The 23,871-nt window shown below is 34.7% G+C and overlaps 1 protein-coding gene across 1 annotated transcript in view; it reads left to right on the forward strand.

Moving 5' to 3' along the window:
• Window positions 1-23,871, forward strand: part of DDX4 (DEAD-box helicase 4) — an 88,061-nt gene that overhangs the window by 58,568 nt on the left and 5,622 nt on the right. The window contains 8 exon segments of the mRNA XM_030301791.1: window positions 2,678-2,725; window positions 2,836-2,883; window positions 3,107-3,249; window positions 3,910-4,062; window positions 5,060-5,214; window positions 10,403-10,532; window positions 11,802-11,968; window positions 16,025-16,170. Coding sequence (XP_030157651.1) covers window positions 2,678-2,725; window positions 2,836-2,883; window positions 3,107-3,249; window positions 3,910-4,062; window positions 5,060-5,214; window positions 10,403-10,532; window positions 11,802-11,968; window positions 16,025-16,170 — 990 coding nt within the window.

Consider the following 23,871-nt stretch of genomic DNA (forward strand, 5'->3'; position numbering starts at 1 on the left):
CATATTTTTTAATTTCTTCTCTAATTGCCTGGTTGACCCACTCATTCATGAGTAGGGTGTTCTTTAACCTCCATGCTTTTGGAGGTTTTCCAGACTTTTTCCTGTGGTTGATTTCAAGCTTCATAGCACTGTGGTCTGAAAGTGTGCATGGAATGATTTCAATTCTTGTGAACTTATGAAGGGCTGTTTTGTGACCCAGTATGTGATCTATCTTGGAGAAGGTTCCATGTGCACTCGAGAAGAAAGTATATCTGTTGCTTTGGGATGCAGAGTTCTAAATATATCTGTCAAGTCCATCTGATCCAATGTATCATTCAGGGCCCTTGTTTCTTTATTGATGGTGTGTCTAGATGATCTATCTATTTCTGTAAGTGGAGTGTTAAAGTCCCCTGCAATTACCACATTCTTATCAATAAGGTTGCTTATGTTTGTGAGTAATTGTTTTATATATCTGGGGGCTCCTGTATTCGGCGCATAGACATTTATAATTGTTAGCTGTTCCAGCTGGAGTAGCCATACTTATATCAGACAAACTAGACTTTAAATTAAAGGCTGTAACAAGAGATGAAGAAGGGCATTATATAATAACCAAATTTAATTTTTGATGTTAAAAGTAACTGTTAGTACTTTTATACACTTTGAGGAATATACATTTGCTCTGCCTGTTTTGGGAGTGACTTAAAACTCCTCAGTATAGCAGTTCCATTATAGGAATTATATATCATAGATGTATTTGCTCAGTGTATGCACAAGGGTGTTCACTGAAGCTTCATTTATAATAAGTAAAAACTGAAAGTCAACCAGAATTCATCAATAAATAATGGTTTACTAAATAATATAACCATCAAATGGGATACTGTGCAGATGTTGAAGATTGAAATATGTATGTATAAGTTCTTAAGACAGTATGTTTTGGGGGGCGTCTGGGTGGCTTAGTGGGTTAAACATCTTACTCTTGATTTCGGCTCAGGTCATTATCTCATGGTTTGTGAGTTCCAGCCTTGTTTGGGCTCTGCCCTGACAGCACTCCTGCCCTCCCTGCCCCCTCTCTCAAAAAAAAAAAAAAAAAAAAACAAAACTGTGTTTTCTTATGAGATAGTTATTTGATTTGATTTGGTAAAAGGGATAAACGGTGTCGAGTATACATGATTTTGTACTATGAAAAATTTTTTTAGAGTTAGAAATATTTAAATGTCATATAAAAGTGAAAATGCTTTCCTGACCAGGAAAATAATAAAGCTTGTTTTATTTCTCTGAAAAATCCTCAGTGATCATTAGTACTCTCAGAGCATTCAAAGAGACAATTCCTTTGAGCTGCCTCTGTTTTACCCTCTTGATTCTTAGATTCTTCATTATAGAAAGAGGTTACTAATGGCTAGTTAAACCATATTTACAAATGCTCAAATCTTGTTTGGACAAGGATATTCAGGACAAAATTAGCTTACATGTAAAAATGTATCTTGTTAGATTTTTAAATCTAGTGCAGTCCTTATTCCTTTTTTCTGACAATACCTGAAAGTGGCACAATAGATAACTATTGTCTAAAAACCATAGGGTATTGTATGGAAAAGAGTTAACGCAACAGTCCTGACTGTTGTTCTTTGAATGTCCTGCTTACAAGGTTGTTCTTTGTCTAGTATTCGGGAAATTGGATTTGGGGAGGGTTCTCACCACCCTGAGTAGTGTAAGAATGGCTCACTGTGCCTGAATTGTTTGTACAACAGTGTAGGGTTTTTTTTTTTGTTTGTTTGTTTGTTTGTTTTAATGTTTATTTTTGAGAGAGACAAAGCGCAAACAGGGTAGGGGCAGAGAGAGGGAGACACAGAATCTGAGGCAGGCTCCAGACTCTGAGCTGTCAGCATGGAGCCCCACACCGGGCTTGAACTCATGAGCCATGAGATCATGAGTTCTCATGAACTGAGCCACCAAGCCAACAGAGCCACCCAGACGCCCCAACAATGTAGTTTTAATACCTTCTTTTCTTTTGAGAGTCTGAAATTTCTGCCTGGTATTTGCGAGGCAGAAAGTGGCTACATTATCAGCCCCTAATAAAAACCATGAGTACTGAGTCTCTAATGAGCTTCTCTGGCAGGCAGTGTTTCCAAGGTGTTGTTACAACTTGCTAGGGAAATTAGTCCTGTGTGACACCACTGGGAGCGGACTCTTGGAAGCTTATGTCTGGTTATCTTTGGATTTTGCCCCATACACCTTTTTCCTTTGCTGATGTTACGTTCTGTCCTTTGTAATAAATCATAATTGTGAGTATGACTATATTCTGAGTCCTACTGAATCATACAACCTGGGAATGGTAGTGGGGATACCCCAATACAGATGGACTTTTAGTTCATTTTACAAAATAGATTCCTTTGCTGAGGAGTATAGGAATTAGGAAAGGGACAGAACAGCTGAAACAAAAACTAATAATATATAACAGTATCAGCTGCATTTTGAGTATTAAGGAAACCTAATTGTTAAGGTTAACCTAATTGTTAACCTAATTGTTAAACCTAAAATTGTTAAGGATTTTATTTATCAAAATTGTCTTGTTTGTGTGAAGGGACTTTAAAGATGTCTGTCCATTTTTAGAACTTATTTTCTTTGAAAACAAGCAATGAAAATAAAGATGTGCACAGCCTTTTATCTTGACTAATTGTCAGTATGGATTTTTTTAAATTAGGTGGTTACAAAGGTTTAAATGAAGAAGTAATAACAGGCTCTGGAAAAAGTAAGTTTTACTTTAGATAAAGTATTTGATTTTTATGGTCAAAGTTCTTTTACCCTTCAATTAAAAAATAAAAACCATTTATATCTTGTTTTGGTTTGATTGCCTTTAAGATTCTTGGAAGTCAGAAGCTGAAGGAGGAGAAAGTGGTGATACTCAAGGTATACTAATTTTTGTGTGATCCCATGAATTTCTATTGTATTTTAATAAAAATGAAAAATACTTAAAAGCAGAGTTGACTTTTTTTTATTTGAAGTGAAAAGTTGAATGGTAAACATTGGGAAGTTCTACAGCATTTAAAATTTGATATTCAGTTCTTGTTTTTCCTCTTACTTTTCTTCTGGTCCTTGTGATGTAAGCTCTTTCTTTTATTTGAATTCTAAGGACCAAAGGTGACCTACATACCACCTCCCCCACCTGAGGATGAGGATTCCATCTTTGCACATTATCAGACAGGCATAAACTTTGACAAATATGATACTATTCTTGTAGAAGTATCTGGACATGATGCACCACCAGCAATTCTGGTCAGTGTGATAATTATATCTTTATTGACTGTGTAGCAAACTTTGTTTTTAAAATAGTTGGTACATTTCCATAGGTTGATACGAAAGAATAAAAAAATCTCATTTTTAACACTTAATGGCTTAGGTTAGAAATTAAGAACCACATCTACCATGTACAGTAGAATTAATAACTATGTTGAAAGAGTATTAAATTTCATCTCCACATTCCCAAACCAGGATGAGAACTTCATTTAAATCTAAAAAGGATATTTTTCTAGAGATTCAAGATGTCTGCTTCCTAAATATTTGAGAAAGTCTGTTTTAGGAGAATGATTTTCTAAGGAGTAGGGGAGCTTACAGTCCCCTGTTGATTAATGAGCCATTATTACTGATCAGAGTATTTGTATTTCACAGGTTTTGAGAGATCAGAGAAACTGTTTTTAGAACTAGTATCTATAGGGAATATTCTTTAATTCTATGAAGTAATAATATATAGGCTCTGTTTATTACTTTTGAGTAGGGGCATCTTGGTAAAGTAAGTTTAGTATATAGAATGGAATTAACAAAAACTTAAGAATAACTCAGATGGGGTATGTTTATGGAATGATCTGCGTGTGATATATGGAATTTAATCACTGCCCCCCCCCACTCCCCTGCCTTGTTGTTTTTTTTTTTTTTTAGACTTTTGAGGAAGCTAATCTCTGTCAGACACTGAATAACAACATTGCTAAAGCTGGTTATACTAAGCTTACTCCTGTGCAGAAATACAGTATTCCTATTATACTAGCAGGGCGAGATTTGATGGCATGTGCTCAAACAGGGTCTGGAAAGACTGTAAGTCCTTTTCTAACATGTATTCTCCAGAATCAAACTATTAATAGTTTTTGAACTTAATTTTTTTTCAAGTAGTTTGAATCTTTTCGATTGAATGGTAGATCGATAATTTCAATGAACTGCATAAATACTCATGTTTTTTGCTTCTGAATGAAGCAAAATGAATGTTTAATTCATTTTTTTAAGAGTGCTCAACTCCTTCTGGAACATGTTAATATCTGAAATAAAATGATAGAGGGTCAAAGCACTAGAGGTTATAAATATAACCTCAGGTTATGCTGTCCAAAAGAACTCGGATGAGATCGGGCTGGTCTTAAGACTTACCTCTGGGATCTGTCTGTTAAATAGGGTTCCGTGAGATGAGTCTTAAAGACTATGCTTTCTGAATCATGGAATTTTGGTTCATGCTGTTTTAATCAGCCTCCATAGTAGAGTTGAGGGGATAATAAGTGAGTTATATAATATAGCAGCTGATGTGTGACTTAAACCTTACTTTGGAGGTAGATTTTAGTATCTTAATGAGAAAACTATTACAAAACATTTCTTTTGCACCATTAACTTCAGTAAGGGTGAGTAATCCAAATGAATGATTTCCCAAATTTTTGCTCTGTGTAACACTTTTGTCATGAATTCGGAGTGATAATTTTATCACTACTCCAAAAGGACAGATTTAGAATAATTGCTAAATGCAGTGATTTACATCAAGTTATATGTACATTCCCCTCTATAAATAAGTTAATGTTAATTTATTTAGAATCAATGGGTGTGCTTTTTAAAAAACTGAAAAATATCAAAAATTTTATATTGTGTAATATGAGCATAAGGATTGAGGTGTTAAAAACTCACTGAACTAAAACTGTTTTCTTCTGTCATCTTAAATTTACCAGCAAGATGGAGGAAGAATCTAGGGACTGTAAGGAAATAAGGAATAAATTTATTTCTACAGGGAGAAGGATTATGTATTATAAACTCGTATACTATGTAATTTAACTTTTAGGCAGCTTTTCTCTTGCCAATTTTGGCACATATGATGTGTGATGGAATAACAGCCAGTCGTTTCAAAGATCTGCAGGAACCAGAGTGTATTATTGTAGCACCAACTCGAGAGTTGATCAATCAGATCTATTTGGAAGCCCGAAAATTTTCTTTTGGGTATGTACATCTGGAATGCCATCCATTTTTTTTTTAAATGTGTATTTATTTATTTTGAGGGCGGGAGGGCAGTGAGAGAGGGAGAGAGAGAATCTGAAGCAGGCTCCATGCTCAGCACAGAGCCCAGTGTGGGGCTTGATCTCACAACCATGAGATCACAGCTTGAGCCGAAATCAAGAAGAGACTGAGCCCCCCAGGCACCCTGGAATGCCATTCAAAACAAGGTTTTCTTTAGAGATTTTTCTTAAAGTCTCAGTGGAGTTCTCAGAAGAACTCAGTGCAGCCATGTAATTAGTATTACTTGATTGAAATGTGCTTTTTTTATAATCTTTATGGAATCGCAGTTTATTTAAAAATTTTTTTCAATTTTTTTTTTTTTTTTTTTTTTTTTTTGAGACAGAGAGAGATACAGAGTGTGAGCCAGGGAGGGGCAGAGAGAGAGGGAGACAGAATCTGAAGCAGGCTTCAGGCTCTGAGCTGTCAGTGCAGAGCCCAATGTGGGACTTGAACCCATGGACCGTGAGATCATGACCTAAGCTGAAGTCGGACACTTAATTGACTGGCTACCCAGGCGCCCCCAAATTGTTTTGTTTTGTTTTACCTATTTATTTTGGTTTTCTTCTATTTATTTTTTGGGGGTAGGGAGGGAAGGTAAAAAAGAAAAGTTTGGTTTTTGTTTCAAGGAGACTTCCTAAAGAGTAGTAACTCATTTGTTACACATTACCATGGATGAACACTGTTGTTTTGGCTTTCATGACCGTTTGAATTCAAGGTAATGTGCATAACCTGTATTTTTCTGAAATTCAGTGTGTTCATTTGGACAGACACGGGCTGACTCTGTATTTTTGTAGGAAAGGGACTGGCACTTTGGCATCAAGAACAAATAATTCAGCAGTAGTGGTCTTGGATACTTCAATGCCCTGTGAACCTACAATTAACAAAGAGACTGCTCATTCTAAGAACCATGCAAGCAAGAAGGGAATAAGGGAAGAGTTAGAAGTCTCATGTTCACAGCAAAATATCAGTCGTAATATCCTTCTCAGTTCTCTGATATATATAAAGTAGAGGGTGAGGATAAGACTTATATGAATATGACAAATAAAAAGTGTATACAGAACTGGGAAAGTATTTTTCATTAAGTTGGCCAATTATGCTAGTTCAACAAGCTTGTGAGGAAAAGAACTAAGGCAGAATACTAGTTACACTGTTGTTAAGAACTTCTTGAAAGCAAAAAAAAAGAATACTAGTCAACTAATCAATGGTTTGATTTTAATCGTTTTAAAACGTGTTATTTTTAACTTGAATATCTGTGTTATGCCTTGGAAATTCAAAGCAAAAAGTAAAATCAAAAAGCCAGAAATGTCATTGACACGTCTACACAGATGTTTGCTTGTAGTTTTTGATATCCAAAACCTTTTTTCCACACATTGCACAGATGGCCTTTTTGTAGGCATAGCCCTAGCAGTAATGAGAACCTGGCTGGTGCACAGAACTTTTACAAATTCTGCAAGTGGAGAACTTATTTTTTCCATATGGATTGAATCTTGCTTTTTTTTTTTGCTTTTTTTTTTTTTTTTTTTAAAGTCAGAGCTTTATTTTTATTCTGCTTTCTTCCACCATTTTCTGTGGTATTCCTTGCTGCTGAGCCACCCAGGCACCCTGAAATCCCAGGGTTTTTTTTTTTTTTTTTTATTTTTAAAAGAAACATGGGGAGCCCTGGAATCCCACTTCATTTTTATTTTTAAAAGAAACATGGGGCGCCTGAGTGGCTTAGTGAATTAAGCATCTGACTTCCACTCAGGTCAGGATATCTCGATTTGTGAGTTCAAGCCCCGCATCAGGCTCTGTGCTGAAAGCTGGGAGCCTGGAGCCTGCTTTGGATTCTGTGTCTCCCTCTCTCACTGCCTCTCCCACACTCACGTGCATGTGTGTGCTCTCTCTGTCTCTCTCTAAAATAAAGATTAAAAAAATTTTTTAGAGAAGCATGCTTACAAATCAGATGATAATAGATACATAATAAACATTGGTGGTATATTTTCTAGTAGTTTTTAGTGCATGTTTAATGCACTTAGGGTGTTCTTAATAAACTGTTTAATATAATTTAATAATATATAAAAGATGCTTATTTCATAAGTAGACTTAATTTTTAATCATTTTCAGATTGTATCTTATTTCTGTATTTTGGCACATTTCGGTTGTTTCTAGTTTGGGACTACTATAAATAAAATCATAATGAGCAGATTGCTAAATAAACTTTTTCTATTTTTATGTTTTAAGTTTTCCTTAAAGTAGGTTTTTATAAGTTTAATGTTAAAGGGTATGAACTTCAAGCCAGTACCGATAGTTCTGTTAGCAGTGTATGAGAACGCCAGTTCACTCTACACTTTGCCAACATTTGGTATTATCTGTTGCCTAACAAATTACCTAAAACATAGTTGCTTAAAATGATAAATACTGTGTAATAGTTTCTGGGGATTAAGAGTTGGGGAAGAGTTTAGCTGAGTGCTTCTTGCTTGAGGTCTCTCTCAGGAGTAGGAGATTGCAGACAAGATACCAGCCAGAATTGTAGTTTTCTGAAGACTTGTTTATACCTGTCCCATAAGGATGCTTGATTGTCCTTAGGAAATGACAACTGGCTTGCTTAGACAATGAATGAGGAAGAGCAAGGAGGAGGCTACAATGTCTCGTATAAAATAGTCTGAGTCACTTCTGCCATATTGTGTTCATCACTCAGCAAGTTACTAAGTCTCCCCGTACCCCAGGACTGCCATGTCATTTGCTTGAACAGTGCAAAATGGAAATGCAGGGTCTTTTGTTCAATAATTATTATGGGGTCACCTGGGTGGCTCATTGGGTTTGAGCTGCTTTCTGACTCTTGATTTTCACTCGGGTCATGATCCCAGGGTCATGGGATTGAGCTCTGCATTGGGCTCCATGTTAAGTGTGGAGCCTGCTTGGGGTTCTCTCTCTGTCCCTTTGCCCCTCTCCCCTGCATGTACTCTCTGTCTCTAAAATAATAGAAATGGGAGCGCCAGAGTGGCTCAGTCTGTAAAGCATCTGACTTCGGCTCAGGTCATGATCTCACCGTTTGTGAGTTCAAGCCCCGCATCGGCCTCTGTGCTGACAGCTCAGAGCCTGATAACTGCTTCGGATTCTGTGTCTCCTCCTGTCTCTGCCCCTCCCCTGCTCATGCTCTGTTTCTCTCTGTCTCTCAATAATAAATAAACATTAAAAAAAAAAAAAGTAAAATAATAGAAATTATTAAGAATTTTAAGACTGCATATAGCAGAGCATTAAACGAAGCTAAGGACTCTTCCTATCTTGGGACCCTATGTGACTGCACAGGTTGCACTCCTATGAAGCCAGCCTTCACACACGCTTAAGGGGAAAGGGAGTTAGGATCTATATTTGAGGAAAGGGACAAGTATCTTTACTTTTTTATTTAAAAGGCGAAACTACTTTTGGAATGCTTAATAAATTTTCCTTTGTTAATTACACATTGGTGTATACCACTTTATCTAATGGGGTGTTTTGTTTTTATAGGGTTTTTTTTTTTTACAGATTTTTATGTAGAAATGGTTATATTTTATTTTCTATGAATCAGTTTATTTTAAAATGAGAAGAAAAACTAAAGTTACTAAAAATCATTTAAAGCCTGAAGAAAGTGGATATATATTGCTTATATCTTGATAATCCCCATGTACTGTGTTGCTTTTAGGCTTTTAAATCAAGTAGTAAAAAATAACATTTTATTTATTAACTTTATTAATTTTTTAAAATTTACATCCAAGTTATTTAACACATAGTGTAGTAATGTTTTCAGGAGTAGAATCTAGTGATTCATCACCTACATATAACACCCAGTACTCATCCCAACAAGTCTTCTCCTTTGTGCCCCTTGAACAAATACTATTTTAAAAACAAAAACATATGCATGGCAAATTCAGATAATAGTCATGCACAAATTGAATCTTTGTACCTGGAAATTTGTTGCAACGTTATGGCAAAAATGAAAAGTAAATACCTATCAGTCAAGGACTGGTTAAGTTATAGTACACTTAGAGTACTAATGGTAATAATGAAGTTATTGAATACTTAGCATTTGCTGAGTTATAAATATTAAATGTGTTATTTTATTTAGGCCTAGCAATAGCAGAAAATAGAATCTGTTTAAAGCAATGAGTTTGTTTAATAAACATAAAATTTTGGGGGTACCTGGGTGGCTCAGTTGGTAGAGCATGAAACTCTTGATCTCAGTGTTGGGAGTTTGAGCCCCATGTGGTGTGTAGAGATTACTTAAATAAGTAAACTTAAAAAAAACCCTACAACATAAAACTGTCCTGCACTCTTGACAACCCTCCCCCCCCCCAACTTATTTAATTCTCCTCTTCAGAGTTAACCACTGTTAACAGTTTCACATGAATTAGTGTAAAAACAGTTGGTGCACACATACGCACTTTAATCCTTCTTCCAATAAGTGGGTAGTACACTAAGCTGTTGTCATTCTCTTTTTTTAATGGTAAAAGTTAATCTGGAACTGTTGCCCTTTCTATGGGAATGCACAAGTATCTCTTGGGATGAGTGGACTGTAATTACAACTCTTCTACTGTTTTGATGCTAAATAGTTGGCAGTGAATATTTACGTAAATTCATCTTTGCCCATTTGTGGGGACATACTTAAAGGGTAAATTCATATATGTGAATTTATTGGGACAAGAGAGAAGTTTTTACAATTTTAATAGAGACTAATTGTGAAAGAGCCTGTCTCATTTTATCCTATTAAGTGTCAGTTTCCTGACACCATGGCTAACATGGTATTATTACACTTCAAGGAAAATGTTATGTTTGTCTTAATTTGTCTTCCTTTTTAAAGTAATGTTGACCTTAAAAAAAATGTTTAAAAGCCAGTTGTATTTCTTATGAACCACATGTTCACGTTTTTGGTCAATATTTTTGTGGGTGGTATTGGTGTTTACCATTGTTTTTGAAGAACTGTTGCTTGGATAGATTGCAGATTTTTTTTCATAGTTTTTAATTTCTTTTTCAACTTCTTGGGAAGAATTTAATTTTTTTAGATAATGAGAATGTATTCGTTTTTTTCTTTATGGATTTCTTTTTATAGTTTATTAGAAACAGATGTATAATTTTCACAAAACTAGAAAATAACATTTATTTTTCTTGTAAATAGGACCTGTGTAAGAGCTGTTGTTATATATGGGGGAACCCAGTTGGGTCATTCAATTCGACAAATAGTACAAGGCTGTAATATATTATGTGCTACTCCTGGGAGACTGATGGATATCATAGGTAAAGAAAAGGTAGGCCCTCGAGGGATGACAAAATTGTGGATTAATAATTTTTTTTTGTATGGGAAAGGGGAAGAATGGTATATAGAGAGATATATATTTATTAGAGTACCCTTTATATGTTAGGCCCCCATCAGAATCTTTGAATGGACTATTACATAATTCTTAAAATAATTCCAACATGAGATAAAAAGTATTTCCTATTTTGTGTTTGAGAAAGCAATAAGTGATATTATGCAATTTATTTAAAATCCCTCACTTAGCTCTAGTGATAGAGCTAGGGTTAGAACCTGGATCTGACTAGAGTCTATATCCTGTACTCCACTACACTGGGAGAAATGCATTACATGCTCCCATAGTTTCATATAAGTTATGATGACATATTTTCTTCCTGAATTGTGTACTAGCAATTTTGTTTCCTGTTGAACATAGGAGTAATGTTAGCCAGGATTATTAAATTTCCAAGTCTTTAAAAAGACATTTTAGAGTTATATATTTAGTGTAGGTATTCACATACCACATTATTAAATCACTAAATCATTGCTTTAAATTCACGTTCATGAACCTCTTTTGCTTTTTTTAGGCTCTTCTCTAAAGGGGTTACTCAAAATACGGTCTTTCTGCATAAAAATACGATACTTATTCAGACTACCCAGAGAAATCCACTTTGATTTCTCACTTAACATCTTACATGGTTGTGCGACATTCATTTGTTTTCCTTGCAAATGTCTGTTTCTCTTTGTAGTGATAAGTGTTCATGCGAAGAAGGTGAGAGAAGTTTCTCAGTTGTTCCCAAGTGATTACAGAGTGGAGAATTTATTAAGAGTTTAAAGCATTAGAAATAAATTTACCAGTTATAAGACATTTGAATATGTCATGATGTTAGGAAATGTTTCCTTACATTTAAGAATCTGACTTTATCAGATAATAAGATGTAGATCTGTGAGGTCCACTGTGGTAGTTAGCCACATGTGGCTGTAAACATTTAAAAAGGATATAAAATGAAAAATTTTGTTCTTTAGGCATACTAGCCACAGTTCAAGTGCTTAATAGCCGTATGAGGCTAGTAGCTAACATGTTAGTGAAGATCAAGAATTGTTAATAAACATTTAAATAAACAGTACTAGTGTTACGAACCAAAACAATTCTCATAATTTTATGCATTGATTTCTACTTTACATTCTTAGGAATAAATCAGTAGTTGAAATTGTGGACACATTTTAGTTTAATATATTGACTAATATGCATTTTCTGCTCTAACCCTTGAAAATATCCTGAAAGATTGGTCTCAGACAAGTCAAATATTTAGTTTTGGATGAAGCTGATCGCATGCTGGATATGGGTTTTGGACCAGAAATGAGGAAGTTAATTTCCTGCCCAGGAATGCCATCAAAGGAACAGCGTCAAACCCTTATGTTTAGTGCGACTTTTCCAGAGGAAATTCAAAAGTAAAATTTTTTTCTTCTTAAAAATAATTGTTATGTACATAAATGGCTTTATGAAAGGAAAACCAATGTGACTCTATGATTTTTAAGAGTTTTTTTAAAATTTAAGGTAACACAGGTAGTTTAAGAAGTGGATATATTCCTAAAAACTTAACTGCATTTTTCATTGTTTGTAACCTTTATCCTTGGCTTTGCCACACTTTATAAAATTTGTAACATTTTATTAAATGTGTGTGTGTGTGTGTGTGAGTGTGAGTACACAGCACCTAGATAGGATTTAATAAGTGCTTACTCAATGAAGTTATTTTTTGTGTCTTGAAACCAAAATTGTAGAGCTTGCAAAAATTGGGCCTTTTGTAGAAAATTCACATACCAACTGTTGACATATATTGAGTATCTTACTGTATATGGCTTGGTGAATTCTGAGATGAGGATAACACATCCCTTGTAGATGATGTGTCCCTTCTAGAGTTCTAACTCTTCTTCCTGCTTGCTGATCCCTTGGCCCTAGGGAGCCTGAAGTGTCTCAACAGCAACTTCTTAGCTTGTCATTTAGTTAGACTCCTGCGTATTTACTCTGATAGAACTTTTCTTTCTTTGGGAACCAAGACCTCCACACCTGCAGAATCTGTGGCTGTGGGTGGGACAGGAAACACAGTTTCAAATATGAGTCACAGAGAGCAATGGTAAGTGGACCACTCTTGCTTTGCATGCCTTGCTCTCAGACCCAATGTACCATATAAGGATTTCTGGTTGAAAGTTACCGTGCCCTGTTGAATCATGTGCCATATTCAAAAAGAAACACTTCCAAGCACTTGTTTAAGTGGATGTTCCACTTTCTGTAGCCTGGCAGCATCTCACTGTTGTCATGTGATATGACCTGTAGACGTTACGGTTATGGGCCTGCTCTGTCACTTATTTTTCTGTAAAGTGGGTCTCCTGGTCTGATAGAGTCTTACATGGGATGAAATACTTCACAAGCCACAAGTTAGTGGTGCTGGCTATTGATTTGTTTTACTTAATAGATGATTTAAAAAGTCTTTGTATAAAGTTAGAACGAGCTCTTTATTGGGGGAAAAAATCTAAATCATAAGAGAGCATTTGACCAGTTAGGATTTTTTCTTTCTTAGTGGTACATAAAATAATAGTTTCTTATAATAACTGGTGTCTTAAAACTTGAAAGGTGGTATCTGTATTTCCCTTATCACCTTTGCAACTAATAATAAGTAGATAATTACCTACCTAAATAGGTAAATAGGTAAATACCTAAATAGGTAATATTCTGCTGCCTATATGTTTTTTTATTCACCCTGAAATAGGAAGGTATTTGAATGTTGGCTAGCCAGAATGACTAATGTGTACTGTCATCAGTAATATTTGTTGAGGGCTTTTTATGAGCCATATTTGAGTATAAGTCCTGGGTATGTAGGGTAAATAGTAGAGTCCCTCACCTTGAGGGACCTTGCCCATTATTCTGTCTGAAGTCCAGTGTTATCATTCTACATATTCACTGAACTATTGCAGCATCCATTTCCTTGGCTGATGTTTCTTTCTGTAACTGTCCCCAATTTATTACCTGTATCCTTAATCTCTCTTCGGATTGCCAGACTTGAGGATTTAACACTTCAGGAGTATTTTATTCTTAGATGAATTACCTGTAAAGTTCACTGTGTCCAAAATGGAAGCTCTTCTTTAATGCCCTCTTTCCTGTTCAGTTTTCCTTACTGGCAGTGTTGTCTTTCCAAGCCCAAATCCTTTCAATCATCTTGATTGCTTTAATATATTCTTTTAACTTTATGCTCTTCAAAAAGTCATTTTGGCAGTTATCTCTAAAATATTTCAAATCAGTTTCTTCTGTTTCCCACCTTAATTTAAGTCCTTTTCACTTTTCTCTCTGCTCATTGTCAGTAGCTTTCTAACCTGTCCTCCCTGACTCTAATCTCAATTTTGTGTCAGTAATAATTCCAAAATAAAGTTTTAGGTTTTTTTTTAGACATTTATTCAAAATAAGCCCTCTTGAGGCGCCTGGGTGGCTTGGTCGGTTAAGCGTCTGACTTCGGCTCAGGTCATGATCTCGCGGTCCGTGAGTTCGAGCCCCGCGTCGGGCTCTGTGCTGACAGCTCAGAGCCTAGAGCCTGTTTCAGATTCTGTGTCTCCCTCTCTCTCTGCCCCTCCCCTGTTCATGCTCTGTCTCTCTCTGTCTCAAAAATAAACGTTAAAAAAAATTTTTTTAAAAAAACAAAATAAGCCCTCCTGTGTCTTCCCATTTCCACAGACTAACAAGATTTCAAAGTGTACATATGATCAAATCTTTGCTTTTTCTGCTACTTTATTACCTGGGATTTTATATTTCTTTTCTATTAAAACTATTTCTTGTTGGCTGAGCAAGCCAAATTCCATCCTTCCTCATTATTTTTTCTTGTTTCTCCTTTCTTCTTAGAATGTCTTTCCCTAGTCATCACTATTATACATTCTTGCTTGCTGCTGCTTAGATCTAGCTCAGTACTTGAAGACTCTTGGAAATACACATCACTTCATCCATTTCTTGCCATTGTATTTGTTAAGAAACCATTTTAAACACTTGGCACATTTTTTTGAATATGGTAAATGTTTAGTAGATGTTAACTGTTAAAACTGGAATATGAAAATATATTAAATACTAAAATGTTTATTTTTTTAATTTTCAAAAATTTTTAAAAATATTTACTGTCAAATTTTGTCAAATTGGCTAACATACAGTGTGCACAGTGTGCTGTTGGTTTTGGGGTAGATTTTCATGGGTAATTACTTACATACAACACCCAGTGCTTATCCCAACAAGGGCCCTCCTCAGTGCCCATCACCCATTTTCCCCTCTCCCCCTCCCCCATCAATCCTCACTTTGTTCTCTGAAATACTAAAATGTTTTATATATGATTATGCAATATTAAAAATTGTTATATACTTAAAAATGTAGTAATTATTTTTTATATAACTATATTTATCTTACTTGATGTGAGCATCTCAGTGGCAGAAACTATCATATTCATCTTTGTATTCCCAGTACCTTGTATCATGTATGCCTGACACAGACACACAATTAATGTTTTAGTGAATGAAAAAAATATGATGGAAAGTAATGAACTGTAGATGGTTTTAAGATTTGTGCTTGAGAGGGTGCTTGATTCTTGAAGGAAGGACTTCAAAAAGAAGCTTTTCTTTTTCTTTTATGGTAACAGCAGGTGAAGAGAAAGAAGCAGTAATGATTTATTAAGATTCTGGATATGCTTTGCTCATGAGATTTTCATGAGACAGCTAAGAAGTAGGGACTGCTAAATGGGACAGAGGAGGACTGATGATAGATTTGGCCCTCCTCCTTAATCACAGAAAAACTCAGTTCTTTGCCAGTTCCCTTTCTCCTCTTCCTCTGTTGCTGGATGATTTAAAGCAGGCCTTCTTAATTGTATGCTGTCTGTGAGTTATGTGTGTGTCCACATGCTGATATCCTCAGCGTTTGGGGTGACCATACACAGCCTGATGTGAGCTAGCCTCTAGGCCCTTCACCTCCTGTCTCATTTTTTTGCTCAGACATGCTGTATAAATGCTACAATTTTTTGTATGTGTCATGACATGAAAAGCACTGACCTAAGGTCTGGTTTGCTGATAATTGTTCAAAGCATAGTAGTTTAACAAGTAATATTTTCAGAAAACAACTTTTAGCAATAACATACATAAAAGCATTAGTGAAGGACAGAATTTTTGCCCTAGGCTTGCATTTCAGTTTGTAACAAAAGTTCCTATTTGTTGTAGTCTGATACTTTAGCATACTTTTCTATTGTTATATACACATTTTAAATAGTTTTGCATGGCCACGTTTCACTAAGTTATTTAGTATTTTACAAAATCTTAATGTTTTATACTGATCTTTGGAATTAGTACTTGCATGATGTAAGTTATCTACCTTGTTATAGTTGTTATAATCTGTCTAATTAACATTAAATAACACTTGGAATAATTCAGTGAATATTGTGAGTGTTAATGGAAGAGGATAAATTAAGGAGTAATTTTTTGTCTTTGAAGGTTGGCTGGGGAGTTTTTAAAGTCGGATTATTTGTTTGTTGCTGTTGGACAAGTGGGTGGAGCATGTAGAGATGTTCAGCAGACCATTCTCCAAGTTGGCCAGTACTCAAAAAGAGAAAAACTTGTCGAAATTCTGCGAAACATAGGTATCTTACATTGATATTGTTTTTTTGTCATAATTTTGATTTTTAAAAAATGCTTAATTTTTAAATTACTCTAAAAATTGTTTGGTATGGGTTTTTAAATAAGTGTGTTTTCATTATTTCCTCTTTCTCTAAAGCTTTCTTTATAAAAGGTTTTATGATTTAGTTTCCTCTGTAAATTATATAGCAGTTTAATCTTTTCTTCATAAAGATTTAAAAAAAGGATTTGAGACTTGAAATATGTGACTAAAAGCTATTCCAGGAGAAATACATATATTTTTCATTGTAAGAAATAAAAAAGCCTCCTTTACATTAAACTCCATTTTCTTCACCCTGAGTTATTTTTACTTCATAGTTTTTGCTTCCAAAATATTTCTATAATTGTAGATTCAAAAAATTTTAGAGGTGAAGGGAACTTTAAACATCTAGTTCTGGTTTTTACAATAGTGATGAGAAATTTCTCACCCCCCCCAAATAATTTTTATAGAAAGTCGTATTTCTTTGATTGAGTTGGGCTTAGTTTGTGCCGAAAAATAAAACTTTTTAATATTGCTATTTTATTTATAATTTTTTTCATTATAGGACCTACTTTATTACTGAGAAAAAATGTTTTATTTTTTCCACCATATGTAGCAAAATTTATTTTTCCTTTTTTATTTTTTTAATTTTTTTTTTTCAACGTTTATTTATTTTTGGGACAGAGAGAGACAGAGCATGAACGGGGGAGGGGCAGAGAGAGAGGGAGACACAGAATCAGAAACAGGCTCCAGGCTCTGAGCCATCAGCCCAGAGCCTGACGCGGGGCTCGAACTCACGGACTGCGAGATCGTGACCTGGCTGAAGTCGGACGCTTAACCGACTGCGCCACCCAGGCGCCCCTATTTTTCCTTTTTTAAAAAATCTTAGTTTTAACATATAGTGCAATATTGGTTTCAGGAGTAGAATTCAGTGATTCATCACAGCAAGTGCCCTGCTTAGTACCCAGTAATAATATTTTAATTTCTTCTTATTACCTCACAGGCTAAGTGTACTTACATGCTATATATTCCCCCTCCCCCTCTTCATTTTAGTAATTGTTTCAATTTGAATGTCACTGTTGGGATGGAGGAATGAGGAGAGGTCAGGAAACCATCTAATTTCCAACAATGAGGAGAAAAAAAAAGAAGTTGACTTAGAAAACACTTAAAAAAATTTTTTTTTAATGTTTATTTATTTTTGAGACAGAGACACAGCATGAGCAGGGAAGGGGCAGAGAGAGAGGGAGACACAGAATGTGAAGCAGGCTCCGGGCTCTGAGCTGACAGCTCAGTTTGACACGGGGCTCAAACTCACGAACTGTGAGATTGTGACCTGAGCCGAAGTCGGACGCTTAACCGACTGAGCCACCCAGGCGCCCCTAGAAAACACTTTTAAAGGCTTCTATTTTTTAGTTTCCGCTGAGTCTTAAAAAAACACAAAACTTTTAAAACCAAATGCTCATCATGAGTTGGAGAAATTTTACTGGTTTGCTTCATCCAGTGTTTCATAAATTACTGTATATGGCATATTAAGTTAAAATAATAACTTCTGTGGGCCACATACTATTCTGACTGTTTTACGTGTATTAACTCATTTAATGCTCAAAACAACTTTCTGAAGTAAGTTTTGTTAACCGCATTTTAACATTGAGGACACTGAAATACAGAGAGGTCAAGTAACTTGTCAGGTATAAATTGAAGTTCCATATGCAGAAGAGATAAGCAATATGTAGTTTTGCTGAAGTTAGAACATTTTTAGTATAAATGTTAAGATTTATAAAACCTTAAGATTTTTTATGTATGAATTTGTGCAATAAAGATAATTTGAGAATAATTCTAATGAGAGTTTTCAGAAGTGCTGGTTTGCCTTTGAGAAATCTTTGAAGTCACTGTATGAGCACTATTGTATACTTCTGTATTATTTAAACTGTTAAATGTTCTGCAGTTTAGAGTTAATTGTTTTGATAATTTATGTATGTATGTATGTATTTTTTTTAATCTGCATGGAATATCCATTCAGTATATCCTGAAGTTTTACATATATTTGTTCATATAATTTTTTTCTACTTTTTAAGGTAAATCTGCTAGCCTATCCCCTGTGCCTTTAAAATGTATAGGTATAATTATTTTATAGTAGTATAACCAGCTGCCTTTTTCATAATTTAATTTTTTAAATGTGTATTTATTTTGGGAGAGAGAGTAAGAGACAGCACTTTCAATGCAAAGCCCTGTGCGGGGCTTGATCTCATGAACCATGAGATCATGACCTGAGCCAAAATCAGGAGACAGACAGTTAACCGACTAAGCCACCTAGGTCCCCTTATAATTTAATTTTAGTTGAACATGTATCAAACATTTTATTGAGCTCATTAATTATTAGGAGAACTAGTAAGATGTTATAGCTACTTTGAGCAATTCAAAGAACACGTATGTGTAGGATATTAGGAAAGCCCAAATAAATTTACAAATAAATGTAAAACTGGTCAATATCCACAAAGCAGTAATCAGTTACATTTGAGGGGCAACTTCATTTTTATTTTTATTGATAAAAATCATTTGCATCGCTATCAGTTGCAATAGAGGTATAACAGAAAAAATAGAGTAAAAGTCACATAACCATGAAGGTGTGCTAGATGGTAATTTTTCTTGGTTATTTCAAAGTCTTTCACAGTTTTCCCTGACAGCTATATCCTCTCATGATCACAACAATCTCAGAGATTATTCTTGGTCACAGAAAGGCTGGTCTCATTCTGTTAGGCTCATTTGCATAGATGCAGCAAGACTATTAACAATATAGGCTTCTTTGAGTTTGTTTTGCACATCAAGAGCCAAACGATATTGAATAATAAGATCACAAAATTAACTTCTGTCTGGAAGTTTTCATAAGAAATCTGACATTGAACTTTTAAAAGCCTCCATTATTTGCTTAGATAGGAAATTAAGTCTGGGAAACTCTCTGAGTCATATTACAACTGTAATACATAGCAGCTTAAGTGAATTCCTATCTTCTAAAGTTTCCCCTGATTTTTCATGTAATTAATTCTTGTTCCATTGCATCTGTTAGACTTTCATGATTCTTTCTGCTTCTGAACTAGTCCTGTAAATTCTGCTTGTCCAGTGATAGGGTCTAAAAGTTATTAAAACAATGTCAACTTAGAACCTTCTACCCTAGACTATTTTTTTTTAATATCAGTAGTTAGAAGTGCTTGATAGAGGCACAAATATACAAACTCTGCTATCTGGCTTATAGTATAGCCTTTGGGAAAGTATCAAGAGAAAACAAAAACTATATAGTTAACAAAGACTTAATGATCCTGGTTAATTTATTAGTGATCATTATTGAAAATGAAAGATTTAATGAGGGTTTATAATAAGAATAATGCTAGTAGTAAGGAAATTTGGTTGTTTCTGTGGCATTGCAAAATAAAGGTAATAAAGTCATTTCTAAGAAATTTTAGATGAATGTCTAAATGATGATGTCTCTAATGAAATGTCTCTAATGATAATGATAAGCCTATTTTCAAAGAACTATGTAAATGTTACATCTGATTTATAAAAATGGGGTAGGTCTAATTTTTCATACCAAGAACATCTGGTAAAAAGATTGAGTAAGTGCAAATAGGATCTGCTTTTCTGTATTTATACAGAATGCCACATGTGAGTCTGGTATACATCCCATTTGAGAACCACTAGCCTAGAAGGTGCTATATTAAAATTAAGAAGTGAACTATTTCTTTTAATTAAAAAAAATTATTTTATATATATTTACTTATTTAATAAATATAATTTATTGTCCAACTGGCTTACATACAATACGCAATGGTCATCCCAACAAGTGCCCTCGAGAAAGAGCACGTGCGCCAGGGGAGAGGGGCAGAGTGGGGAGAGAGAGATTCTTAGGCAGGCTCCATCCACACTCAGTGCAGAGTCAGTCCCATGCAGGGCTCAATCCCACGACCCTGGGATCAAGACCTGAGCTGAAATCGGGAGATGTAGCTTCAACTGACTGAGCCACTCAGGCACCCCTACATATAAACATTTTAAATAATAAGTGAAATTCTGATTGGCAACACTATGCTGTTGTATTAGGCATTGTGCCTCTAGCCCTCTGATCAATATAGAAAAACTCTAGAGGGTTATTTCCTAAGTATTTTAGTCAATGTTTCTCCTGTAGGTGTAAACATATGGGCATTTATACATCTCCAGGGACTTCCCAGAAGGTATACATTTTGAAAGTATTTCCATAAAGTCTACATCTTACCTATGCTTTTTAACCTAGAGGAAGTTTAATATCTGTTCTGACTTGACAACTGTTGCCATTCAACTCTTAAAAATAGTAACACATCAAACAAGCCTAATTATTTTTAGCCTCTCTTTTATTTTTTAAGGTGAGATAACAAACTTTTGTGCTTTTCCTGGTGTTTTCTGAGAAATCACAATGATAGTTTAGATGGATTTTTTTTTCTTAATTTATGGTTCATTTTTAGAAAGGCAGAATCAAGAGTTGTCAGAGGAGAGTTGAACATTGGATTAGTGTAGGATCATTGGTGGCTGAGAAACAGTACTTGGTTGCCAGTTTAATTAAATGACAATAAAACCTTTAAAAATAAATATAGAAGGTAACATGATTGTTAAGAACCATAGCTCTTTCATAAATATAGTACTTTTGCTGCTTTTTTTTCCTTTAAATAACCAAAAAAACATAATAAAGTCAGCACAGTCTCTGCTATATAAGCTGATTAAGGAAAAGAAAGAATAAACTTTAATACTGTAATTACTGAAAATAGCTGTAAGTTATTTTCTGGAGTAAACTGACACTTCAGTTTAGGACAAAATGAGTGTTCCCTGGGTCCCCTAAGACCTTCTCGTAGGATCTCTGAGGTAAAACAGTTTTCATTATTATACTGAGAATTATTTATTTTAACATAATATACATGCCAATAAGTATTTCAATTTTTTCTTGGTTTTAAGTTTTAATATGGTAGATTTAATAACTGAAAGTGTTTGGGATTGTCAATAATATAAGAATTGAAGAATTTAATGGGGCCACAGACCAAAATTTTGAGAGCTACTACAGTAGGGAAAAACTACTCTTTTTTTTTTTCCTACAAAACAGAAGCACATACAGTTTCTATCTCTGTTTTTATTACTCCTCCTATAGTCTCACTTAACTTATGTTAATTATAACTTTTAACCATAGTAACTTCTGTTTCATAGAGGAAACTGGAGGCAGGAATGTCAGACATAAGTGTTGTAGCTGACTACCAGAGCTCATGAACTTTTTTTTCACTTTTTTTTTTTAGTGTTTATTTTTGACAGGCAGTGCGAGCGAGCATGCGCAAGCAGAGGAGGGGCAGAGAGAGAGGGAGACACAGAATCCGCAACAGGCTCCAGGCTCTGAGCTGTCAGCACAGAGCTTGATGCAGGGCTCGGACTCACCAACAGTGAGATCATGACCTGGGCCAAAGTCGGATGCTTAACTGACAGAGCCACCCAGGTGCCCCTCATGAACTACATATACTACTTTTTTACGGCACACTTTGTTAAAGTATGAAAGTGCTGCAAATTTTTAAGTGGCAAAAATGAACATGTTTATTAACATGCCTCAAAGATATTGCATATGAAAAATAAGCAAAAGAACATGAACTTAGGTTTAGTAATTAATATGTGAGAATTCTAGTGATCACTAATTTACTCAATATAATCTACTCGTTTAAGTTACCTAAAGCTGAAGATGTTGGATATTATTTTCAGGATGACATTATGCAAAATATAAATACTGTTGAATAATGAATCAATTTACTGAACACAAGTTTGTTTTTATACTTTTAAGTCTTTAAAAAATTTTTTTAATTTTTGAGAGAGTGTAAGAATGTGGGGACAGAGAGAAAGGGAGACAGAATTTGAAGTAGGCTTCATGCTTAGAGCTGTCAGCACAGAACCTGACGTGGGGCTAGAACCCACAAACCATGAGATCATAACCTGAGTCAAAGCTGGACCTTAATCGACTGAGCCCCTATGTTGTTATGCTCTTAAACATTATGGAGAATATTAGCTTATTTGAGTGGCTAACCTACATAGGCTAAGGAAAACCCAACTAAAATAAGGTGTTTGTATTATGCTTAAAACTGATAAATCAGAGAAAAGATGTGTGTTTTTTTAAACTGAAGTTATTAGTCTTGAGTTTATCAAAGATTTCACTTATGTGTACTTGTAATCTTAAATGTTTCAGATTTAATTCCTGTAGGAAGATTTTTTTTCAAAAATAGTTCAGTTTTAGAAATTCAGTTTTGTTATTCTCTAGGAATTTTAGGAATGTTTGCTTCTATAAATTATTTTTCTGTTTTATTTAACTCAGTAAACCAAATCAGAATTAATTTGATAGACCTATAAGACACTTTTTAAAAGATGCTTTAATAGACTTTTATAATTTTTTTTTCTAGTTTTGCTTCTCCCCTCTTCCTATTTTCTCCTTCTGCAACAGTAATTAGATAATATTAGATCTTCTTGTTCTGTCCTCCAAATTTTGTAACCTCATTTTCATATTTTCTACTTGTTCTGGGTTGTATTCTAGATAGTTTGGGTAGTTATTCAGATTTACCATCACTTTTGCAGAAACTGGTCCTGGTACAGTGTATATGTATAGTTCTCTGCCATTTTGCTACCTGGGTGTATTTGTGTAATTACCACCAACATCAAGATCCAGAGCTACTACCTCACCACAAAGATATCCCTTGTGCTGTTTTTATAGCATACCCACCACTCCTACCCTCACTGCCTATCCCTGTGTCCTCACAACCACTAATCTGTTTCTGTTTTCCATCTTTATAATATTATAATTTCAAAAATACTATGTAAATGGAATCATGTATATGTGACCTTTGAAATAGTTTTTTCCTTTCGCTGTAATGCCCTTAAGATCATCAAGTTGTTGTGTCAGTGGTTGATTTCTTTGTATTGCTGAGGAGTATTCCATGGTATGGATATACTTGTATTTTTGGTTCTTAGCCCTTCTGTCAATTTTATTCCTTTTAATTGTTAAATTTATACCATTTAGGTTCATTGCAATTATTAGAGGTTAGGGCTTAATCATTTCATTTTTTTTAATGTTTGTGCCATAGAACATTTATTTTTATGTGTGCCAGTAAACATGAAGAAGTTAGGTTTGATTTTACAAGACTCTGAAAAGGACTAAGTTCAGATTCGTCCATGACATTTGCCTATTCTTCTTTTTTTTTTTCATTTCTTATTTTTAGTTATTTTTAAATTTTTGTCCAAGTTACTTAGCATATAGAGCAATAATTTCAGAAGTAGAATCCAGTGATTCATCCCCTACGTATAACACCCAGTGCTCATCCCAGCAAGCGTCTTCCTTAATGTCCCTTACCCATTTAGCCCATCCCCCAGCCCACAACCCCTCCAGTAGCTCTGTTTGTTCTCTATATTTAAGAGTCTATTGTTTAACCATTTCTGTCTTCTTTTTGTTCCTTCTGTTTCTCATTTCTCTGTTGTTGTCTTCCTTGAATGTTTTTTAGAATTCAGTTTTGATTTTCCTAGTTTTTTGAGTTTTTAAGTATATCTTAGCATACCTTTGTTAGTGGTTGCTCTCAAGGCATTACACTGCACATAAATAATTACAGTGTGTCAGTACTGTTGTCTGTATTGTGTCAGTTTGAGTGAAGTGTAG

Source organism: Lynx canadensis, chromosome A1, assembly GCF_007474595.2.
Source record: "Lynx canadensis isolate LIC74 chromosome A1, mLynCan4.pri.v2, whole genome shotgun sequence".
In the NCBI taxonomy this organism is placed as follows: domain Eukaryota; kingdom Metazoa; phylum Chordata; class Mammalia; order Carnivora; family Felidae; genus Lynx; species Lynx canadensis.